The following is a 19,237-nucleotide window of genomic DNA, read 5'->3' on the forward strand; positions in this document are numbered from 1 at the left end:
AGTCTACGCTAAAGAAGAAGCCTTGCAAGATGAAGGAAACGACTGAACCTGTGTTTGTCAACAGCAATTAAATGCCACTAGAGAGCGTTTGAAGAATTTATTAACCGTATTCAGGATTGTGGCAATATTTCGCTCGTCCCTGAGAAGAGGTGAGTAATGAAGCAAGCTTTGCAGTAGTTTGTTGTTGATGGTTATGTCGCATCCCTTGTTCAGTAGCTAGCTAGCAAACGTACCCAATTATCTTCATAGCACCCAGGTTGCTTATAGATGTTCTAATTTAACCAGTGAGTTAGTTAGGGTACATCCTCACCCTCATCATGTACTATCTTGTGGCCACGAACGCTTGACGTCAAGCTCTCACTAACGTTGGATCGGACTGCATATAGAACTGTTACATAAGGACCTTAATGCTGGACATGCACAAGCGAATCCATCCAACCTAGCCGGCTTTATCGGCAGAAATATAAATCAGCACGTTACTGTGCCGTTACTGAGTGTTGTATCGTAATGCATTACGCTGCAATGACCAAATTATAAGGTACTGAAGGTTTGATCCGCTTGTCGTCAATACTCAGTTGTTCTTATGCTTTCAGGTTGTTGCAACAGAAAGACGTTTAGCTTTTGTGTTTTGTGATGTTTTCTGACATCCTGAAAGGCGATATGTCCATCTAGCTACAGCGCATTTCGGCAGAGCTGCAGACAGTGAAACGGGCTGAGTTAGCCAACGTTAGCATCTAGCCAGCTCGCACTCTCGAGTTATTTGTTATGTTCGCAAAATATCGACTAAACGTCTCAGTACACGAAGCAGTAAATCGCCAAGTGGCAATTCCATTCATCCGTATATGCTGTTTTCCCATAATTATAGAAAGGCAAATCATTCGTTTGGAGCTACTGAGACGGTATGTAAGATCACCCTCTTAGCCTGCATGCTGACACTACATGTGTTGCAATGAACTGAATAAACCTGGAATCAACGTTTTTGTTTGTTTTGTGTTTGTTTTTTTCCGTAGAGCTAATTAGTTGTCATTCTTTTCGATTAGATTCTTTCAGTATGTTTACTCCGAGACATACAGCTACAGCTGTGCCTTGAGTCCAATGAATGGCCGATTGTATGAAACGAACCAGTTCCTGCTTGCGTGGCTACGAGCTCTGAGCCATAAACAGGAGTAGCTGCCGAGCTCATCTGTGAACGACGCTAATATTGCTTTCCTGGCTTCTAAACCTGTTTACTGCGCTTAGTACTACTGAGAACGAATGAAGAACACGGAAATGAAAGAATGAACAGCATTGTTCAGATTTGATTACAGCTTGTTTTTTAAATGGCTTTTGCCTCGGAAAATACCGATAGTAGCCGAAAATAAATGACTCGCTGATGTAAATGGAAGACCAAGTTTGTTCAAAGAGCATGTGACCACACAGGTGTGGTTTCTTAGTTACTGAAGCTGTTAATGTCCCATCCCATATGGAATAATAGCAACGCTTTCGCCCGTTATTGTGGCTACCATGGGGAAAGAAAAAAGTGTCTTTGATGGAGAGTTTAGAGTTTAATTAGAGCCCAATTATTGGGGTAGTTTAATGACAAAGATTTTCAACTTGATCATGTTTTGCAAGGAACAGATGATGTTGCCATAGGAGCCTGGGAGGAAGGCATCATTAATCAGAGCCAGTCGAGGTCCAAAGCACATATTCCTGAATCATGACATTAACATGGCAGTAAGTGGATGTGTGATACAGGAGACAAAGCGTGCTCTTCTGAGTGGTCTTTCACCTCAGTTTTATCCACTCCTGTCCTGATTCTGGAATGGGGTGGGTTTTCCGGGCAAGATTTCGGTTCATTCAAGCCCTTAAAGGATAAGATACGTAGCAGAGAGGAGCCTACGTTTGTTTGATGCTGTGCAGAAATGCAGATTTGAATAGCCATCATCCTAATTGATTTGTGTAGGCAGAGACAGAGAGGCATTCCTGTATTTATGTAAAAATAGTAGGTTTTTGAAAAATAAAACTAGTTGATTGCACCCGGTTGGACTCTTTGATTACCTAGTGACCTAAAAGTATTTAATCAAAAATGTTTTCAGTATTCACTTCAAATCAAAAATTCAAATTTTATTTGTTACACACACAGCCATACACAGTACACTGTGCAGTGAATTGCTTGTTCTGACTGTCTGAATGATAAAAAGAGCAAGACAGAGATGAGGTTACAAAAAGAATATACACAACAGAATAAACAGAGCGTAAATAGAATACCACAGAACATAAAGAATGTAACATAAGGGAGAATTGAAAAATACAGTATAAGGTAAGAAACAGAGTAGTGTGCAGCATCAGGCTGAGGTAGTTTAGTGAATGACATGAGATGAATAGATGAATGGCAGACATGTATGATAAATAGTGTAGATGAAAACAGGTGTACTGCAAAGGTCCAGATATGGGCTGTAGTGCAAAGGTCCAGATATGGGCTGTAGTGAAAGGTTCAGGGTCCAGTCCTAGTGATAGGTGATAGGATGACATTTATGGGGTGTAGTGTAGAGAGGGTCCAGTGTCCAGCCCTAGGAGATGACCTAAGAGTTGGCCTGGTTGAGGGTCCGAATGGCCTCTGGGAAGAAGCTCCTCCCCATTTTCTCTGTGTAGGCCTTCAGACAGCGGAAGCGCTTCTTTGACCATATCAGAGAGAAGAGACCATTGTTCGGATGGCTGAGACCCTTCACTATCTTTCTGTCCTCGGTACAGCACCATTTGCTGTACATAAACTGCAGGTCAGGGAGCTCGGTGGAGATGGTGCGCTCAGCTAAACATACCACCCTCTGGAGAGCCCGCCTATCCTGCTTGGTGCTGTTCTCGAACCAGGCTGTGCTGCTTCCGAACCAGAACTCATCAGTGACAATAACCAGAGCATTAGGAATCCAAATTGACGGTCAAACTTAAAGCATGCCACTCTTCACACCCCACGCTGAACAGAAGTTCTGTGCCATAATCACACAGTATCAAAATGTAGTTTGGAGAACAGTTTGTTCCACAGTCTTAATGTATCTTTAGGAAATATGGTGATATCTTTTTTTCTAGTGCAGGCAGAAGTTAGATTACGGCATCAATAAGGTTGTTTTAGTGTCATGTGTGTTACCGCAATAATGCCTGTCTCCAGTGCAGATTAAAATTACATTAATACGGTTGTTTTCGTGTAGTACAGTGATAATGCTTTTCTCAAGTGCAGATGAAAGGTCTTTTCACACTTGGTCCCGTTCAGCCCTTAAAACAACTCAGAGCGATTAGTCAGCATTTTTTTGCACATATGTGAACACTCCAAACAAAGTCAGACCCCTCTGAAACGAAACAAACCGAACTGAGACCACCTCCCAAGGTACGTTGTGCATTGTGAGCACCAAGCGCTCCAGGTTCGCTTCGCCTTTTGCCCTTGTATTTTAGTCCTCTTGGCTTGCCGTAGACAGATCACATGCTTTTGCACTGGCGCACTCAGAAGAAAAAAACAAATAGACGGAACCATGGCTGCTGGTAATACAGCGGAGTATTAGGGCCACGTTGAGAGGAAAAAAGTCTGAGATTTCAAGAAAAAAGTCTTAATCTAACAAGAAGAAAGCCATAATTTAATAAGAAAAAAGTCATTAATATTACGAGAAGAAAGCCATAATTTAATAAGAAAAAAGTCATTAATATTACGAGAAGAAAGCCATAATTTAATAAGAAAAAAGTCATTAATATTACGAGAAGAAAGCCATAATTTTAGGCTCCATGTTATTTTAGAGGGGAAACATCAGAAGAGCCATCTGCATTAAAATGAGGAATGTGGAGCATCTTGTAAAATGCTTAAGTACAGATTTGACAAATAACGGAATACTTCATCTTTGGGCACATCAGCGCCACATTACCATAAATATCAGCACTTTGAAAAGACTGTGCAAGTTTTGTGGGTTGCTGGTAATATATTTGACTAAAAATCATGTTGTTTTTTTGTTTGTTTTTTCTCGAAATCTTATGATTTTGTTCTCGTAATATTATTTTTGTCTCCTAAAATTATGACTTTATTCTAGTAATATTATGACTTTTTTTTCTCAATTATGACTATTCTTGTAATATGACAACCTTACTCTTGAAATTTCAGAATTTTTTCCTTTAAATGTGGCCCTACTCTGTCATAGATTAACTTAAAACTAAAGAAAAACGTTTTAGGTCTCTAGTGCTACAGCGAGGGACTTCACACAGCGGCAGGCGATAGTTGGACTCTGTGGTCTTTTGCTCCGTGAGGACTCTTCAGCTGGACACAGATCCAGTGTTTCTACAGTTAAGATTCGATGGTGCTGCGGTGCAATCACATTGGCATTTTCTTCTGGAAATGCATCTCTACCTATATAAGTCCTCTGGTCATATGAAACTATAACAGCCAGTGCTAATGGCTGCGTGCGTACGATAGTGACCGTCAGACGATATCCCGGCATTGTGTACATCACGGCGTCTCTCTCAGTTGCCATACGACTTCTACATGCCACGCTAACATACGTACAACTTGCGTCCAATTCGAGATGCAACCGGTCGGCCAGAACGGAACTCGGACGCGTGTCAGAGAATGGCTGTAATAAAACTGGAACAACACAGATGCACAGACACTAACACAGACCACACAAACAAAAGTGTAGGAGGGAGAGCAGTTAGGCTTATGTCGGAAGAGTGCCTTCATATCATTTACATTCTTTTCGAATTCATTCATTCAATGGTTGTATGTAGGCTTAAGCTTTTTTAAATTCCATTAGGTTTCTTTTCACATGTTATAGATACATACGTGTGTGTGTGTGTGTGTGTGTGAGTGTGTGAGTGTGTGTGTGTGTGTGTGAGTGTGTGAGTGTGTGTGTGTGTGTGTGTGTGTGTGAGTGTGTGTGTGTGAGTGTGTGTGTGAGTGTGTGTGTGTGTGTGGAGTGTGCGTGCGTGCGTGTGTGAGTGTGTGTGTGTGTGTGTGTGTGAGTGTGCGTACGTGCGTGTGTGTGTGTGTGTGTGTATATATAATATGTATAATGTCGGTCATTGCGTGTCAAATCAGACAAGGCTGTTGCAGCTCTGTCTCAGTTTTGGTTCAGATCTTCTCCATATCATGAATGGGTCCTAAAACCAAGGCCTGTAAAATATTTCTATTCAAATTCTGTTTTCATATTTTTTCAGCCCTTGATATTATTTCATTTTTATAGCCTCAGAAACGCCTTATCTGGGAAGCCATGTTTGGGCATTGATATCTTGATAAGTATTGTTCATAGCCTAACCAAACTTTGTAGGATGGAAGACAAACATGTTTTCTGTGTGTCAAAACCATTAAAAGCCCGTACTGCATGCCATTTTATTTTTATAAGGCCCTAGATTTGGAAAAATGTGCAAAATTTCTAAACAACAGTGATATTGAAGGTACTACAAACCCACATTTTTGCACCAATATGATATCAGTCATTATTTTTTCTGCAAATACAATCTTAATTTTGTGCCAATATTTGAGGTCTCTACCACCAATGGACAGCAAGATATTATGAATAAAACAAGGCCTGGTAGCATATTTTTGTCATTTTAATAGGACCAAAATGGTATGTGGGGTAGCTAGTAGGAACATAAAAATGTAAAAATGAATTTTTGCACCAGGAGTGGCATAAAGTCACCCAACAGCAGTGTGAAAGACTGGTGGAGAGCATGCCTAGATACATGAATGCTCTGATTGAAAATCAGAGTTATTCCACCAAATACTGATTTCTGGACTCTTCCTTTGGAATTGGGAGAAAATGTTTTCAGTAGTTCATTGAATAAAAATGTTCATTTTACTCAAACACATACCTATAAATAGTAAAACCAGACAAACTGATAATTTTTCAGTGGTCTCTTAATTCTCTCCAGAGCTGTATATGTGTGTGTGTGTGTGTTTATATATATATATATATAATATATATATATATATATTTACAATTTAGCATTTAGCAGACGCTTTTAGCCAAAGCGACTTACAATCAGTGCATCAGTCGGATTCCTAATACCCCATAAGCAGACATCGCTAAAAAGACTGAGCGTCAATTTACTCCTTCGTATTGCGCCCTGGAATTCTTAGACAAACATAGATACAAGGCAAGGTTTTTTTTTTGTTTTTTTTTTTAAGGAAGGGGGGTTAGGCTTAGGGGGAATAGGTGGGTTCTGAAGAGGTGGGTGTTTTCAGTTTCTTGCGGAAGATGATGAGGGATTCCGCAGTCCCTGACTGTATGAGGGAGGTCGTTCCACCACCGAGGGGCAATGGCGGAGAAGAGGCGTGGTCGGGAGGAGCGGCTGCCGGGCTCCTGAAGTGAGGGGAACCGTCAGCCTGACCAGAGGTCGTAGAGCGGAGGGTTCTAGTAGGGGTATACGGAGTATTAGGGACTGAAGGTATGATGGGGCAGAGCCTCTTGTGGCCTGGTAGGCCAGCACCAGTGTCTTGAATTGGATGCGGGCAGCTACCGGAAGCCAGTGGAGGGCAGTAAGCAGTGGAATGACATATATATACACACACACACACACACACACACACACATATATATATATATATATATATATATATATATATATATATATTACTTCTTATAAATGTCTATATATTACCTCATCTGTTCTTTTTATTATTATCTACCCTTACTTCACATTGTGCAAGTTGAGCCCCGAGCCCAAGAATTTCATTACTGATAGTTATGTCCACATTATTATCTAGGAAATGACAATAAAACTTGAAACCTGAAACATTGGAATAGAGGGCATTTCAGATGGGAATTGTGTAATGTCCTTGATATTGAAAATAGGTGAAATATTTTGATAAAACCTGTGGTGTAAGGAGGAATAAGAGGTATCCTAAACGGGCCTCTCATGTGAAGATACTGCAGTGGCCTTTGAGCACCTCCTTGTCACTAATCAGTGAATAATGGAACACAGGGATCCCACTCATCAAGAAAAGAAACCCATGCACCTAATGCAGTCCTGTTGTTCAAGTTACATGGTTAAAGGATGATACTTTTCATCACATGTAATTTCTAGTACATAATTTGCTACATCTGCGATGGACTGGGAACCTGTCCAGGGTGTTTCCTGCCTTTCATCCAGTGAGTACTGGGATAGGCTCCAGCACCTCCCGCGACCCTAATTTCGGATAAGCGGCTTAGAAAATGAATGAATGAATTTGCTGTATTGCACATCATTTTCAATAGAGTTATTTGCATTTTTACTGAGTGTCTTATTCTTTTTTTAATATGGGATATAAAATTTAACCTCTCCATTGAATACGGCATCTATCAGAGTTAATGCCTTTTTCTATAATGAGGACCTGATAGTAAAGATTATAACTTGCATTAATGACCTATAGTAAAATGAGCCTACAGAAAACATGTTTCTTTACTCCAATCAATATTTCAGAGGATTTGGACACATAAGCACACAAGTAAAGATAATAAGGGAAGACCCTGATTCCTCACTATGGTATTAGGGCCACATTGAGGGAGAGATTGCGAGAAGAATGTCTTAATATTACGAGAATAAAATCATAATTTTACAATTTACAAATTACAGTTTTTTTATTTGGCAGACGCTTTTAGCCAAAGCGACTTACAATCAGTGCATCAGTCGGATGTCAAATACCTCATGAGCAGAGATCACAATAAGACTGAGCGTCAATATGCCCCTTCGTATTGTGCCCCTGGAATACTTTGACAAACACAGATACAAGACAAGGTTTTTTTTTTTTTTTTTTTTTAAGGAAAGGGAGGGTTAGGCAGTGGGGGACAGGTGGGTTCTGAAGAGGTGGGTTTTCAGTTTCCTGCGGAAGATGGTGAGAGATTCCGCAGTCCTAACTGTATGAGGGAGGTCATTCCACCACCGAGGGGCAATGGCGGAGAAGAGGCGTGGTCGGGAGAAGCGGCTGCCGGGTTCCCGAAGTGAGGGGACCGTCAGCTGACCAGAGGTCGTAGAGCGGAGGGTTCTAGTAGGGGTATACGGAGTTATTAGGGACTGAAGGTATGATGGGGCAGAGCCTCTTGTGGCCTGGTAGGCCAGCACCAGTGTCTTGAACTGGATGCGGGCAGCTACCGGGAAGCCAGTGGAGCGCAGTAAGCAGTGGAGTGACATGAGAGTGCTTAGGGAGGCTGAAGACCAGGCATGCAGCGGCGTTCTGCACGAGCTGGAGCGGCCTGATGGCGCAGGTCGGTAAGCCAGCCAGTAGAACGTTGCAGTAGTCCATGCGGGAGATGACAAGCGCTTGGACCAGGAGCTGGGTTGCCTGTTGTGTGAGGAAGGGGCGGATTCTCCTGATATTGTATAGGGAGAATCTGCAGGATCGAGTGACTGCCGCGATGTGACCGGAGTAGGTCAGCTGGTTGTCAAGGGTTACGCCTAGGTTTTTGGCTGCTGTGGTGGGGAACACCACAGATCCCTCGATGGTGATTGCAGTGTTGATCGTTTGGGAGTTCTTAGCAGGAGAAAACAGAAGCTCCGTTTTCTCCAGGTTGAGTTTGAGGTGGTTGGCGGACATCCAGGAGGCAATGTCAGCTAGGCAGGCTGCGATACAAGGCTGAGCCTGAGAGTCAGAGAGGGGGGGGAAGAAAAAAGTCATAATATTACAAGAAGGTAATGATTTTAGACTATGTGTTATTTTAGAGGGGAAATATCAGAAGAGCAGCCTGCCGCCTATGTTAAAATGAGGAATGTGGAGCATCTTGTGAAGTTATACTTAGTATAGGTTTCACAAATAACGAAATACTTAATCTTTTGACACATCAACACCTGTTGGCAGAGGCAGGGTCGGGCTGCCATTGACTGTCTTCTCGCCTGTTTTGTTGGTTGCTGGTAATATATTTTCCCAAAAATTATGTTTGTTTGTTTGTTTTTCTCGAAATGTTACAATTTTATCCTTGTAACGTAATGATTTTTTCTCGTAAAATTACGACTTTGTTCTCGTAATATAATGACTTTATTCTCATTCATAGGAAATAATCCAAGGTGTGGGGTCATTTCGAGTGTGTAAGGTTGACCCCAAGAAGGTAACATGCAAACTCTGCATGTAGTTGTTAACAGGCGGCTTGTTTTGTGTGTGCGCTTGTAAAATTTCTGTTTTAAAGGCTCGTTATGACGGTTTCGTATTTCTCTGAAATGTAACACAGTGTTAACAATGTTACTTATAACATTCTTTCTCAGCCCTGGAAAAACCATTTTCTGATGCCCCCAAAAAATGTATATGAATTTCCCCAAGGGGATGAATAAAGTACCCTATCTATTTATCTATTTATCTATTTATCTATCTATCTATCTGTGTATGTGTCATTAAATGATTAGTCATCGCACATTTATGATATTAATTTAGTCAACTACTGGCTTGAGCTAGCGACTACTAGTCAACTAGGGAAATGTTTGGTCGGGAGCAGTCTACATATATGTATAGAGAGAGAGAGAGATCTGAATTTTTTACACCTTAGCATTCAATACAGCACTATATGTCTTTACTGTAGAGAATTGGAATCAAACATTTCAGTGTGTGATTAGGTCCTACTACTACAACTAATGCCAAGTGGCACGTCTGACAGCGCCATAGGCTGCTACATGGAAAGAGGTCATTGAAAAGATCAGATGGAGTATTGTGAAAACACAATGCAAACATGATGGATTCCAGTAGTGTAGTGCGATTAGACCTGAGGTTTTCTGTATCTGTGTTGTCTGGTTAGACCTTTGGTTCTTTTTATTATCAGCAGGTATTGTAGTTTAATAGCTGAACTACGTGACCAAAAGAGAGCTCCTTCTCTGCAGTGCTGAATGTGGTTTGTTCACCCAGGCAGAATGACCTATGACATGTCTGACATGGCCCAGTGGTTTGATACTGTGGGTTCTATGGAGGCCTGTGGGGATAATTATCAAGCACTGGAACACAGTAGTTGTTTAAAGTCACAAGTTAGGTGCTAAAACTGAACATTTATTGAAGATTTAGGCTGATTCTCTGGCTGTCTCTGTCTGTCTCTCAGTTTCCCACACTCCTGCCCCGTTTGCGGGTCGCTGTGCCGGGGTGTTCTGTGGTGGCAAGGCAGCGGGTAGTGTCATGCCAGAGGAGTGAGGTGTCAAAGGCCAGCAGAACCCTCCGTGGCCGTCCGGTCTCTGTGGTGATGAAGCTGAAGCAGCGCTTGGTCGTGCTGTGCGCTGTTTTGCTGCTCTTGGGCCTGGTGAAGGTCTTTCTGCTGGACGGCGGAGAGGGCACAGCCGCCGGCCGCAGGGACCTGCGAGCCTTTCGTAAGATGGAGTCCAGCCTGGCTCTGGTGAAGGGCGCACAGCTCACACACACGCTGCAGTCACCTTGGGAAGTAGCAGCGCAGTGGGTGGGGCCCAGGGAGGTTTACCCCGATGACACGCCTGAGCTGGCAGCAGTGCTGAGTGCTTTGGCCACAGCCCGAGTGGAAAGAGCTGATGTTGGGTACAAGGGCACTCAGCTCAAAGCCCTGCTGGTGTTGGATGGAGGACAGAAGGTCGTCTTCAAACCCAAGAGGTAAGGGGAGAAAACCCAGGTTCTGGTCAGACAGACAGCAGGTCAGCTACTTCTGCGTATTAAATTTACTACTGTAATATAGAGTCCCGTCTTGAGTATTTTTGCTTAATGTTGGTCTTTATTTGTTTTTTCCAGACAGGCACAGAACCAACATGAACTAAAAGCAACAAATCAATATATAAAGCAAAACAAAATACAGTATAGTGTGGATTTTACAGTTTCTTATGCATAAGCTCACATTGCTAATACACCTCTGATTTATTCATAAACGTCATTGTCCCTAAACTGATCACCTTTCGGTTTAAAGTGGAGGTTATTTTTTTTGCTGCAGATATATTTCCTCTACAATATCCAGCCACTGACTTTGTCCAGGAGATTCAGTCTGAAGCCAGTTCCGTGTAATGGCCTTGTAAAGAATTCTGTCTAAAAGAAGTACCTGAATGTCCCTTTATGCTCCACCGTTACATTGAAAGAAACATGTATGATTTGCCTCTAAAAGACCACTGTCTTCAGCACGACTGTGACACTCTTTACTTTTGATTTGAGGTGTTATAAAGAAATACATTTCAGTTTTTCCAGTGAAATGTCCTTCAGGTCTGCTGTGCTCTCACATACAGTATTGATTCAGCTCTACATTCCATTAAGCTGTAACAGCGAGTGGGTATAATGCTGAACACATTATTGTTATATGCGCTTGTCGTATCTTTCAGTACGGGCTCAAAATTTTTTTCTCTTTTCACTTCTTTATTATTATAGTCTTGAAGCTGAAGATATCTAAACAATTCTTGACTCCAAGGATATGACTCCCTCAAAAGTCTTGAAAGTCCATTATTGTCTCATTTTCTGTGACAAGGCACAATGCAGTAATTCGCTTTGGCGACCGCGGTTTCAATCTTGAGTCTGGTTTGAAGTCAGAATCTGAAGTAATCCACTTTAGCACTTTTTCCCTCTTTTTCTATTTTATGTTATCGGGCAAGGGTGGACACTTGTAAACGCTCTGATTGGGTCAGTCTTATCTTTAATATCTTTAATATCTTTAATGCTGGAGCGCAATTCTTCCTCCCCTAAGTGTTTGAATCTGGAACATCTGGGTCTGTGGATCTGTTTCTTTCCATTTCAACATGTTTCTACTTTTACATCAGCAGATCAGAGGTCAAAGGTGGACTGCGTAAAAATCTTCCCTCAAATTTGGAATTGTCAGTCTGCCTTTATCGTTTGGTAACTGAAGCTTATATATTATGCATTTATATTTTAGCTATTGATTGGATCTGGCTTCATACAACTTTGACAGATTCCTTGTTATTTACACCCTTTAGTCTTAATTTACATTCCCATTTCAGGTCTTTCTGTTGCTTAAGTTCCAGAGAAGTTGTGAAATAAAATTCCAGAATTTGTGTTTTTTGAAATATTTAACTTGTATCCAGAAGGTAAAGAAAGTCAGTTCGTTTTCTCATTAGTTTGTTTAGGATGATTTGTTTGTTTTGTTTAGATGTTGAGGCTCCATAAGGTCATCACATCATCTGCAAAATGGCTGATTTTACCCCCCAGACGTTACTGCCATATATCCTGGGGAATTTCCAATGCCGGTGGCTTGATCTACAATATCTGGGCTGAGAGGGTAGCCCTGTCGTGTTCATCTCTCTAAAATAAATCTGCATGAGAAAGATAATGGCTTTTAATTAGTCCCTCAATATGGCAGGATTTGTCTTCTCATAATCATTTTCCTCATGATGTCTAATTTGCTCAAAAAATACTTTGATGTTCAATATGCACGCATTTCATTTCCACACTGTGACCCTGTCCAGTACGCTTAATTATGGTCTGACACCTCAGTTACACCAGTATTATAGTCTTCAACTCAGTAACAGTCACTCCCGCGCGTTAAAAAGTGATCTGTTTTCAGTAACAGTCACTCCCGCGCGTTAAAAAGTGATCTGTTTTCAGTAACAAAGGTGATTCATTCTCGAGCTGACCAAGTGTGAGGCCCAACAGTGCATGGAGTCACACCTGAGTTGGTAGACTTGCCTCCAGATGTCAAAAAGCCTAACTCCTCTCATGTAGTGTTGATTAAGGAGGTCCTGTTTTTCTTTTGGCTAGTTCTGTCCAGACTATGATTCAACGCCACATTAAAATCTCATCCACATGTACGTATACAGTCTACTTTGACTTTGAAACTAAATTATTTTTAGTTTCCTATTATCAATGAAATGTCTTCCATCACTGTCTGTAATTCCTTTGCAGTTTTCAAATTTGGCAGAATTTGATATCATTATTGCCACACCTCATTAAGAGAATAGCAGTGTGAGTGTATGTATGTGTTTAAAAAAGGTATCTTTACACATTAAGGAAAAGCCACACATTAAGGGAGGGCCCCTCCTAGTCATGGGGAGTAACCTACTGTAGGTTATTCCACTCATACTAGTCCTCTCAGATTGTAGGCAGTTACAAAGATCTAATCTCCCTGTCAGTCTGTAAATTACCAATTTGTCATTCACATTGAATGACATTCTTAAACAATAATTTAACATAGAACAACTTGAACCTGAAGAAATTAGCCTTCTGTAGTTAAATCAATGTTACAAAGTACCATTGGATCAAGTCCATTCCTATGCAATTGAATAGCCTTCTCAGTATTCGGTCTGTTTCTGTCCAGCCTCTATAGACTACCCTAGCCACATTTATTAACACACAGCATGTTTTCAGCATCTCATTAGACATCCATCATGCTGTAAATAAGTTGCGTTTTTTTCTTGAAGCCATTGTCTTGTTTGTCTGGTCATCTCTGTGTCTGCCATTGCGTTGCAATTGAGGAGCCTTTCAAGTCAAGGGGATTCATTGGTATCTTTTAGTGGCTGTTGGACAACATGTCCCTTCTGTAGCTCTTGCTTCATGTCCCAAGTGTGGTTGCATGTTCAATTTCCACTGTCCCAGTGGATTCATGTCTTCATAAAAGGTGTTTGGAAGCGTGTTCCTTTTTCTTTGATAACCTCAGTGTTTTATGTGCGTTATGCCATTGCATTGTGGCTATTGTGTAGTTGTGGGTTAAAGGACAAAAACACTCTCTCACCAGTTTGAGTCTTTTTTTGCCTGTGCTTTTTTCAGGACCATCTCTTCGACACTGTACTGGAATAAACGTTACAGTAGTAGACCTCTGAGAAGATGTGGGGCAGTTTTTGCCTCTTAGCTTTACGGACTCACTGAATCTGTAAACCAGTCTCCTTGGGAAGAGCAGGCTTGGTTAGAAGGTGTCTGTCCAGAAACCGTGTTACTGAGCCTCCCTTTGTGTCCTCAGACGTGCTGTATGTTCACGGATTGGTTCCTCTGGATCTACATTCCAGACTCCACCGTCTCCTGTTCCTTCTCCGTTTGTTGAATCGCGTTATTTGCCTCAACACTCAGGTTTCCAGCTCGTCCGTTTGCATCGCTGCGTCATCGAGTTTCTAGTTTGTCCCTACTATTTCCTGTGTGTATGTCATAAGTTTTTGGCTAATATCTTGCTTGAATTTAGCAAATCTGTCCCTCATCTCTTGTTGAAATTCCCCATGAAATGATTTTAGATCTGCTTCCAGTTCATTTTTGAGGTCAATAATGTTATGAAATAGAGTTCCATGCTAAGTGTCGCTGTGGTCTCCCTCTCCTCGTTGTCATCTTCCCAAGGTCCATTGTCTTTGTCAATGTCTTTTCCCTGCTTTTCCTGAGTCCTCCTGCACCCTCCCCCTCGAACGTAGAAAGGCTTCTTTACCCCGACTATAGGGAACTCAAAGCCTAACAAGCCATTTTGGTCTTTTTGACATACAGACGTGTGCAGTGAGGGTTTGATTTGCATTATATGCTGTGCTCAGTGATTATTCTGAGCTTTTACAGACATTTTACAGAGTACAAGGAAATTAAGTGCATCTCTACAGCTTCTAACAAAAGCAGACAAAGCCTGATTTGTGGACGGTTATCCTCTCTCTCTCTTTCTCACTCACTCACTTTCTCTCTCTGTGTCTTTTTCTCACTCTCCAAGGTACAGCAGGGATTTTGTAGTAGAGGGAGAACCGTATGCGGGATATGACAGGCACAATGCGGAGATTGCTGCCTTTCACCTCGACAGGTAAAACACGCAGACAGAAGTCCAGGCCTTAGAGTACAGACTTCTTGAGGTTACATGGTGTCCTAGTTAAGGTGTGTAATTCAGAGTGAGAAGTTTAATTTTAACATGTCTCTCCTCTCATCTGCAGAATTTTGGGTTTCAGAAGAGCTCCCCTAGTGGTGGGGAGGTTTGTCAACTTGCGCACAGAAATAAAGCCAGTGGCCACAGACCAACTACTGAGCACCTTTCTTAAGCATGGTCAGTTCTACTCCCTCTTTTTTCAATCCTTCTTTTTTTCTAGTGTCAAGTCTTTCTCCTCCTCTGTCTCTCCTACCAGCCCTCACTTCCAGTACTGTTACCTGTAAGGCTGTAATTAATGTTGTCATACAGCGAACAGTTACACCATAGTTCATGTTTTTGTACAGGGAACAGTTACACCATAGTTAATGTTTTTGTACAGGGGACAGTTACACCATAGTTAATGTTGTCATACAGCGAACAGTTCCAGCATAGTTCATGTTTTTGTACAGGGAACAGTTACACCATAGTTAATGTTGTGTTACAGGCCAAGGACCACCTGAGTTTCAATAACCAGAGGTTTACCCACTGTATTTTCATATGGCCTGACATATGAATATAGCCATCAGATGTTCAGAGTCGTCCAAAGGTGTAAAACTCCAGTTTGTTTAAATAAACTGTATGTAAAACTGTTTATTTAAATCGACACAAAAAGTATCATTGATCATATTTTGAGTCAGCAAAACGCCAAAGACAAAAGCATGGCAAAAAAGGGGAGCAGGTAGCAGCAGAGCGGACTAACCCTAACCCTAACTCTGACCCTAACCCTAACCCTAGCAGCAGACCGGAGAGGGCCAGCTCTGACATTAAGCCAACACCTGATCTTTGAGAACAGATCTTACTCCTGATAATGAAAAGATAGGGTAGGTCTTCTGGACCACTGCAGACCTACCCTGATTTAGCCTAACTCAAGACTTGGACACGCAAAAAATGAAAATGCTACCCACCCTCTGATATAATAAAACAAAACGATTGATCTACAATAACCAACAAAGAGAACAACAACAACAAATGTACTAATAGTCAAAGCAAGAAAATGTGTAAAACAGCCGTTTGTCTCCTCAGGAGAGAGTGTGTGTGGGGTGAGAGAGAGAGAGTGTGTGTGTGTGGGGTGAGAGAGAGAAAGAGAGAGAGAGAGTGTGTGTTGAGTGAGAGAGAGAGAGAGAGAGAGAGAGAGTGTGTGTTGGGTGAGAGAGAGAGAGTGTGTTGGGTGAGAGAGAGAGAGTGAGAGAGAGCGTGTGTGGGGTGAGAGAGAGAGAGAGTGTGTGTGTTGGGTGAGAGAGAGAGAGAGAGAGAGAGAGAGAGAGAGAGAGTGTGTGTGTTGGGTGAGAGAGAGAGAGAGTGTGTGTGGGGTGAGAGAGAGAGAGAGTGTGTGGGGTGAGAGAGAGAGAGCGTGTGTGTGGGGTGAGAGAGAGAGCGTGTGTGTGTTGGGTGAGAGAGAGAGAGTGTGTGTGGGGTGAGAGAGAGTGAGTGTGTGTGTGTGTTGGGTGAGAGAGAGAGAGAGAGAGTGCGTGGGGTGAGAGAGAGAGTGTGTGTGGGGTGAGAGAGAGAGTGTGTGTGGGGTGAGAGAGAGAGTGTGTGTGGGGTGAGAGAGAGTGTGTGTGGGGTGAGAGAGAGTGTGTGGGGGGTGAGAGAGAGAGTGTGTGGGGTGAGAGAGAGAGTGTGTGGGGTGAGAGAGAGAGTGTGTAGGGTGAGAGAGAGAGTGTGTGGGGTGAGAGAGAGAGAGTGTGTGGGGTGAGAGAGAGAGTGTGTGTGGGGTGAGAGAGAGAGAGAGAGCGTGTGTGTGGGGTGAGAGAGAGAGAGAGAGCGTGTGTGTGTTGGGTGAGAGAGAGAGAGAGCGTGTGTGTGTTGGGTGAGAGAGAGAGAGCGTGTGTGTGTTGGGTGAGAGAGAGAGAGTGTGGGGTGAGAGAGAGAGTGTGTGTCTGTTGGGTGAGAGAGAGAGAGCGTGTGTGTGTGGGGTGAAAGAGAGAGAGAGTGTGTGTGGGGTGAGAGAGAGAGAGAGTGTGTGTGGGGTGAGAGAGAGAGAGTGTGTGTGGGGTGAGAGAGAGAGCATGTGTGTGTGGGGTGAGAGAGAGAGAGAGAGAGAGCGTGTGTCGGGTGAGAGAGAGAGAGCGTGTGTGTGTTGGGTGAGAGAGAGAGCGTGTGTGTTGGGTGAGAGAGAGAGAGAGAGAGAGAGCGTGTGTGGTGTGTGGAGAGAGAGAGAGAGAGAGTGTGTGTGTTGGGTGAGAGAGAGAGAGAGAGAGCGTGTGTGTGGGGTGAGAGAGAGAGTGTGTGGGGTGAGAGAGAGAGCGTGTGTGTGGGGTGAGAGAGAGAGAGTGAGTGTGTGTGTGGGGTGAAAGAGAGAGAGAGCGTGTGTGTGGGGTGAGAGAGAGAGCGTGTGTGTTGGGTGAGAGAGAGAGCGTGTGTGTGTGGGGTGAGAGAGAGAGCGTGTGTGTTGGGTGAGAGAGAGAGCGTGTGTTGGGTGAGAGATAGAGCGTGTTTGTGGGGTGAGAGAGAGAGTGTGTGTGTTGGGTGAGAGAGAGAGAGTGTGTGAATGGGGTGAGAGACAGCGAGCATGTGTGTGGGGTGAGAGAGAGAGAGTGTGTGTGTGTTGGGTGAGAGAGAAAGAGCGTGTGTGTGTTGGGTGAGAGACAGAGAGCATGTGTGTGGGGTGAGAGAGAGAGAGAGAGCGTGTGTGGGTTGAGAGAGAGAGCGTGTGTTGGGTGAGAGAGAGAGCGTGTGTGGGGTGAGAGAGAGAGCGTGTGTTGGGTGAGAGAGAGAGCGTGTGTTGGGTGAGAGAGAGAGCGTGTGTGAATGGGGTGAGAGAGAGCGAGCGTGTGTGAATGGGGTGAGAGAGAGCGAGCGTGTGTGTGTTGGGTGAGAGACAGAGAGCGTGTGTGTTGGGTGAGAGAGAGGGCGAGCGTGTGTTTGGTGAGAGAGAGAGAGAGAGCGTGTGTGGGGTGAGAGAGAGAGGGAGAGCGTGTGTTGGGTGAGAGAGAGAGTGTGTGTGCGGGGTGAGAGAGAGAGAGAGAGCGTGTGTTGGGTGAGAGAGAGAGAGCGTGTGTGTGTGGGGTGAGAGAGAGAGAGTGTGTGTGTTGGGTGAGAGAGAGTGTGTGTGGGGTGAGAGAGAGAGAGCGTGTGTGTGGGGTGAGAGTTAATGTTATCAGGCGATGACCAGGGAGATACTGATGTGCAGTTATCACGACACAAACATATTCACATACTCCTGCAGATACATACAACACACACACCTGCAGATATACACAACCTCACACATGTCCCAATGCACTTGGCCAGCTCTTTAGTTTTTCTCATGACATAAAGCTCCTCCCCACTGCAGCATAAGGCTGGTGAGTGTTAGTGCAGTTTGTCTGTTGGATGTTGGCATTGTGCTTGTACTGCAGGACCGTCAGTTTTCTTCAGTGTGAGTGAAGACCTGTCTGGACATGTCTGTAGACTAATTCACTCTAAGGGATTCAGGGGATTTTACCTTTTCCAACAAGAACTGCCCAGAGGCCTTCTCACAGAGGCCTTCAGTCAGGGCTTTGTTTAAACATTGTGTGAATCAAATTGATATACATCAAATTTGGAATGGTTAAAACTGTTGATTGGATTTTTTAGGAGAAGGAACTTTTAAAGCCTACTTTACCACACTTGTCATTGTAATATAAGATAAGACTGTGAATAATGACAGATCATGGATTCTCTGTCGTGTGTGTGCGTGTGTCTGCATGTGTGTGTGTGCGCATGCGTGTAGGGAATAACAGCTGTTTCTATGGAAAGTGTTACTACTGCAGAGAGAGTGAACCAGCGTGTGCAGAGGGTGATGTAATGGAGGGTTCTGTTACGCTCTGGCTCCCGGACGTCTGGCCTCTACAGAAACACAGACACCCCTGGGGGCGCACTTACAGAGAGGGCAAACTCGCCAGGTATGCTTTCACTGCTCTCTGTGCCCCTCCCCAAACTCTCACTTTGCCAGCTGCTCTGTGCTTTCGACCTCACGTTGCCTTTATTCACCATGTAAGCGAAGGCTCCGATAATACCTGCTATTATATATGTCCTGTTAGTATTATTAAAAGTTCTAATTGTCTGCAGCAGTATTTCAGTAATGAATCAGAGTTATTTTGTCAGAATGTTTATGATACAAGGCATGAGACAGGACAGACACACACGCTCTCTTCATTCAGTGGAGAGCATTTCTCTCCTGTCAAACCCAAACCCTGCTCTCTTCATTCAGTGGAGAGCATTTCTCTCCTGTCAAACCCAAACCCTGCTCTCTTCATTCAGTGGAGAGCATTTCTCTCCTGTCAAACCCAAACCCTGCTCTCTTCATTCAGTGGAGAGCATTTCTCTCCTGTCAAACCCAAACCCTGCTCTCTTCATTCAGTGGAGAGCATTTCTCTCCTGTCAAACCCAAACCCTGCTCTCTCAGCCTTCATGTCTCCATCTGTCTCCGTTTGATCATTGTTGGTATGATCAGCTGTCAGTCAGAAGACCCCATTTGATTTATTGAATGATGGCTACGTAGACAGATATGTAAAGGGTTAGGGTTAGATGAGAGCTGATAGTGAAGAGAGGTGTGTGTGTGT

At 43.3% G+C, this 19,237-nt stretch overlaps 1 protein-coding gene across 1 annotated transcript in view; it reads left to right on the forward strand.

Moving 5' to 3' along the window:
- The window catches only part of fam20b (FAM20B glycosaminoglycan xylosylkinase), a 25,081-nt gene continuing 5,844 nt past the window's right edge, over positions 1-19,237 (forward strand). The window contains exons 1-5 of the mRNA XM_030771588.1: positions 1-149; positions 10,002-10,516; positions 14,526-14,612; positions 14,740-14,849; positions 18,406-18,577. Of these exons, the coding sequence (XP_030627448.1) occupies positions 10,140-10,516; positions 14,526-14,612; positions 14,740-14,849; positions 18,406-18,577 (746 nt within the window). The 5' untranslated portion in view covers positions 1-149; positions 10,002-10,139. The remainder of the gene's footprint in view (positions 150-10,001; positions 10,517-14,525; positions 14,613-14,739; positions 14,850-18,405; positions 18,578-19,237) is intronic.

Source organism: Chanos chanos, chromosome 4, assembly GCF_902362185.1.
Source record: "Chanos chanos chromosome 4, fChaCha1.1, whole genome shotgun sequence".
In the NCBI taxonomy this organism is placed as follows: domain Eukaryota; kingdom Metazoa; phylum Chordata; class Actinopteri; order Gonorynchiformes; family Chanidae; genus Chanos; species Chanos chanos.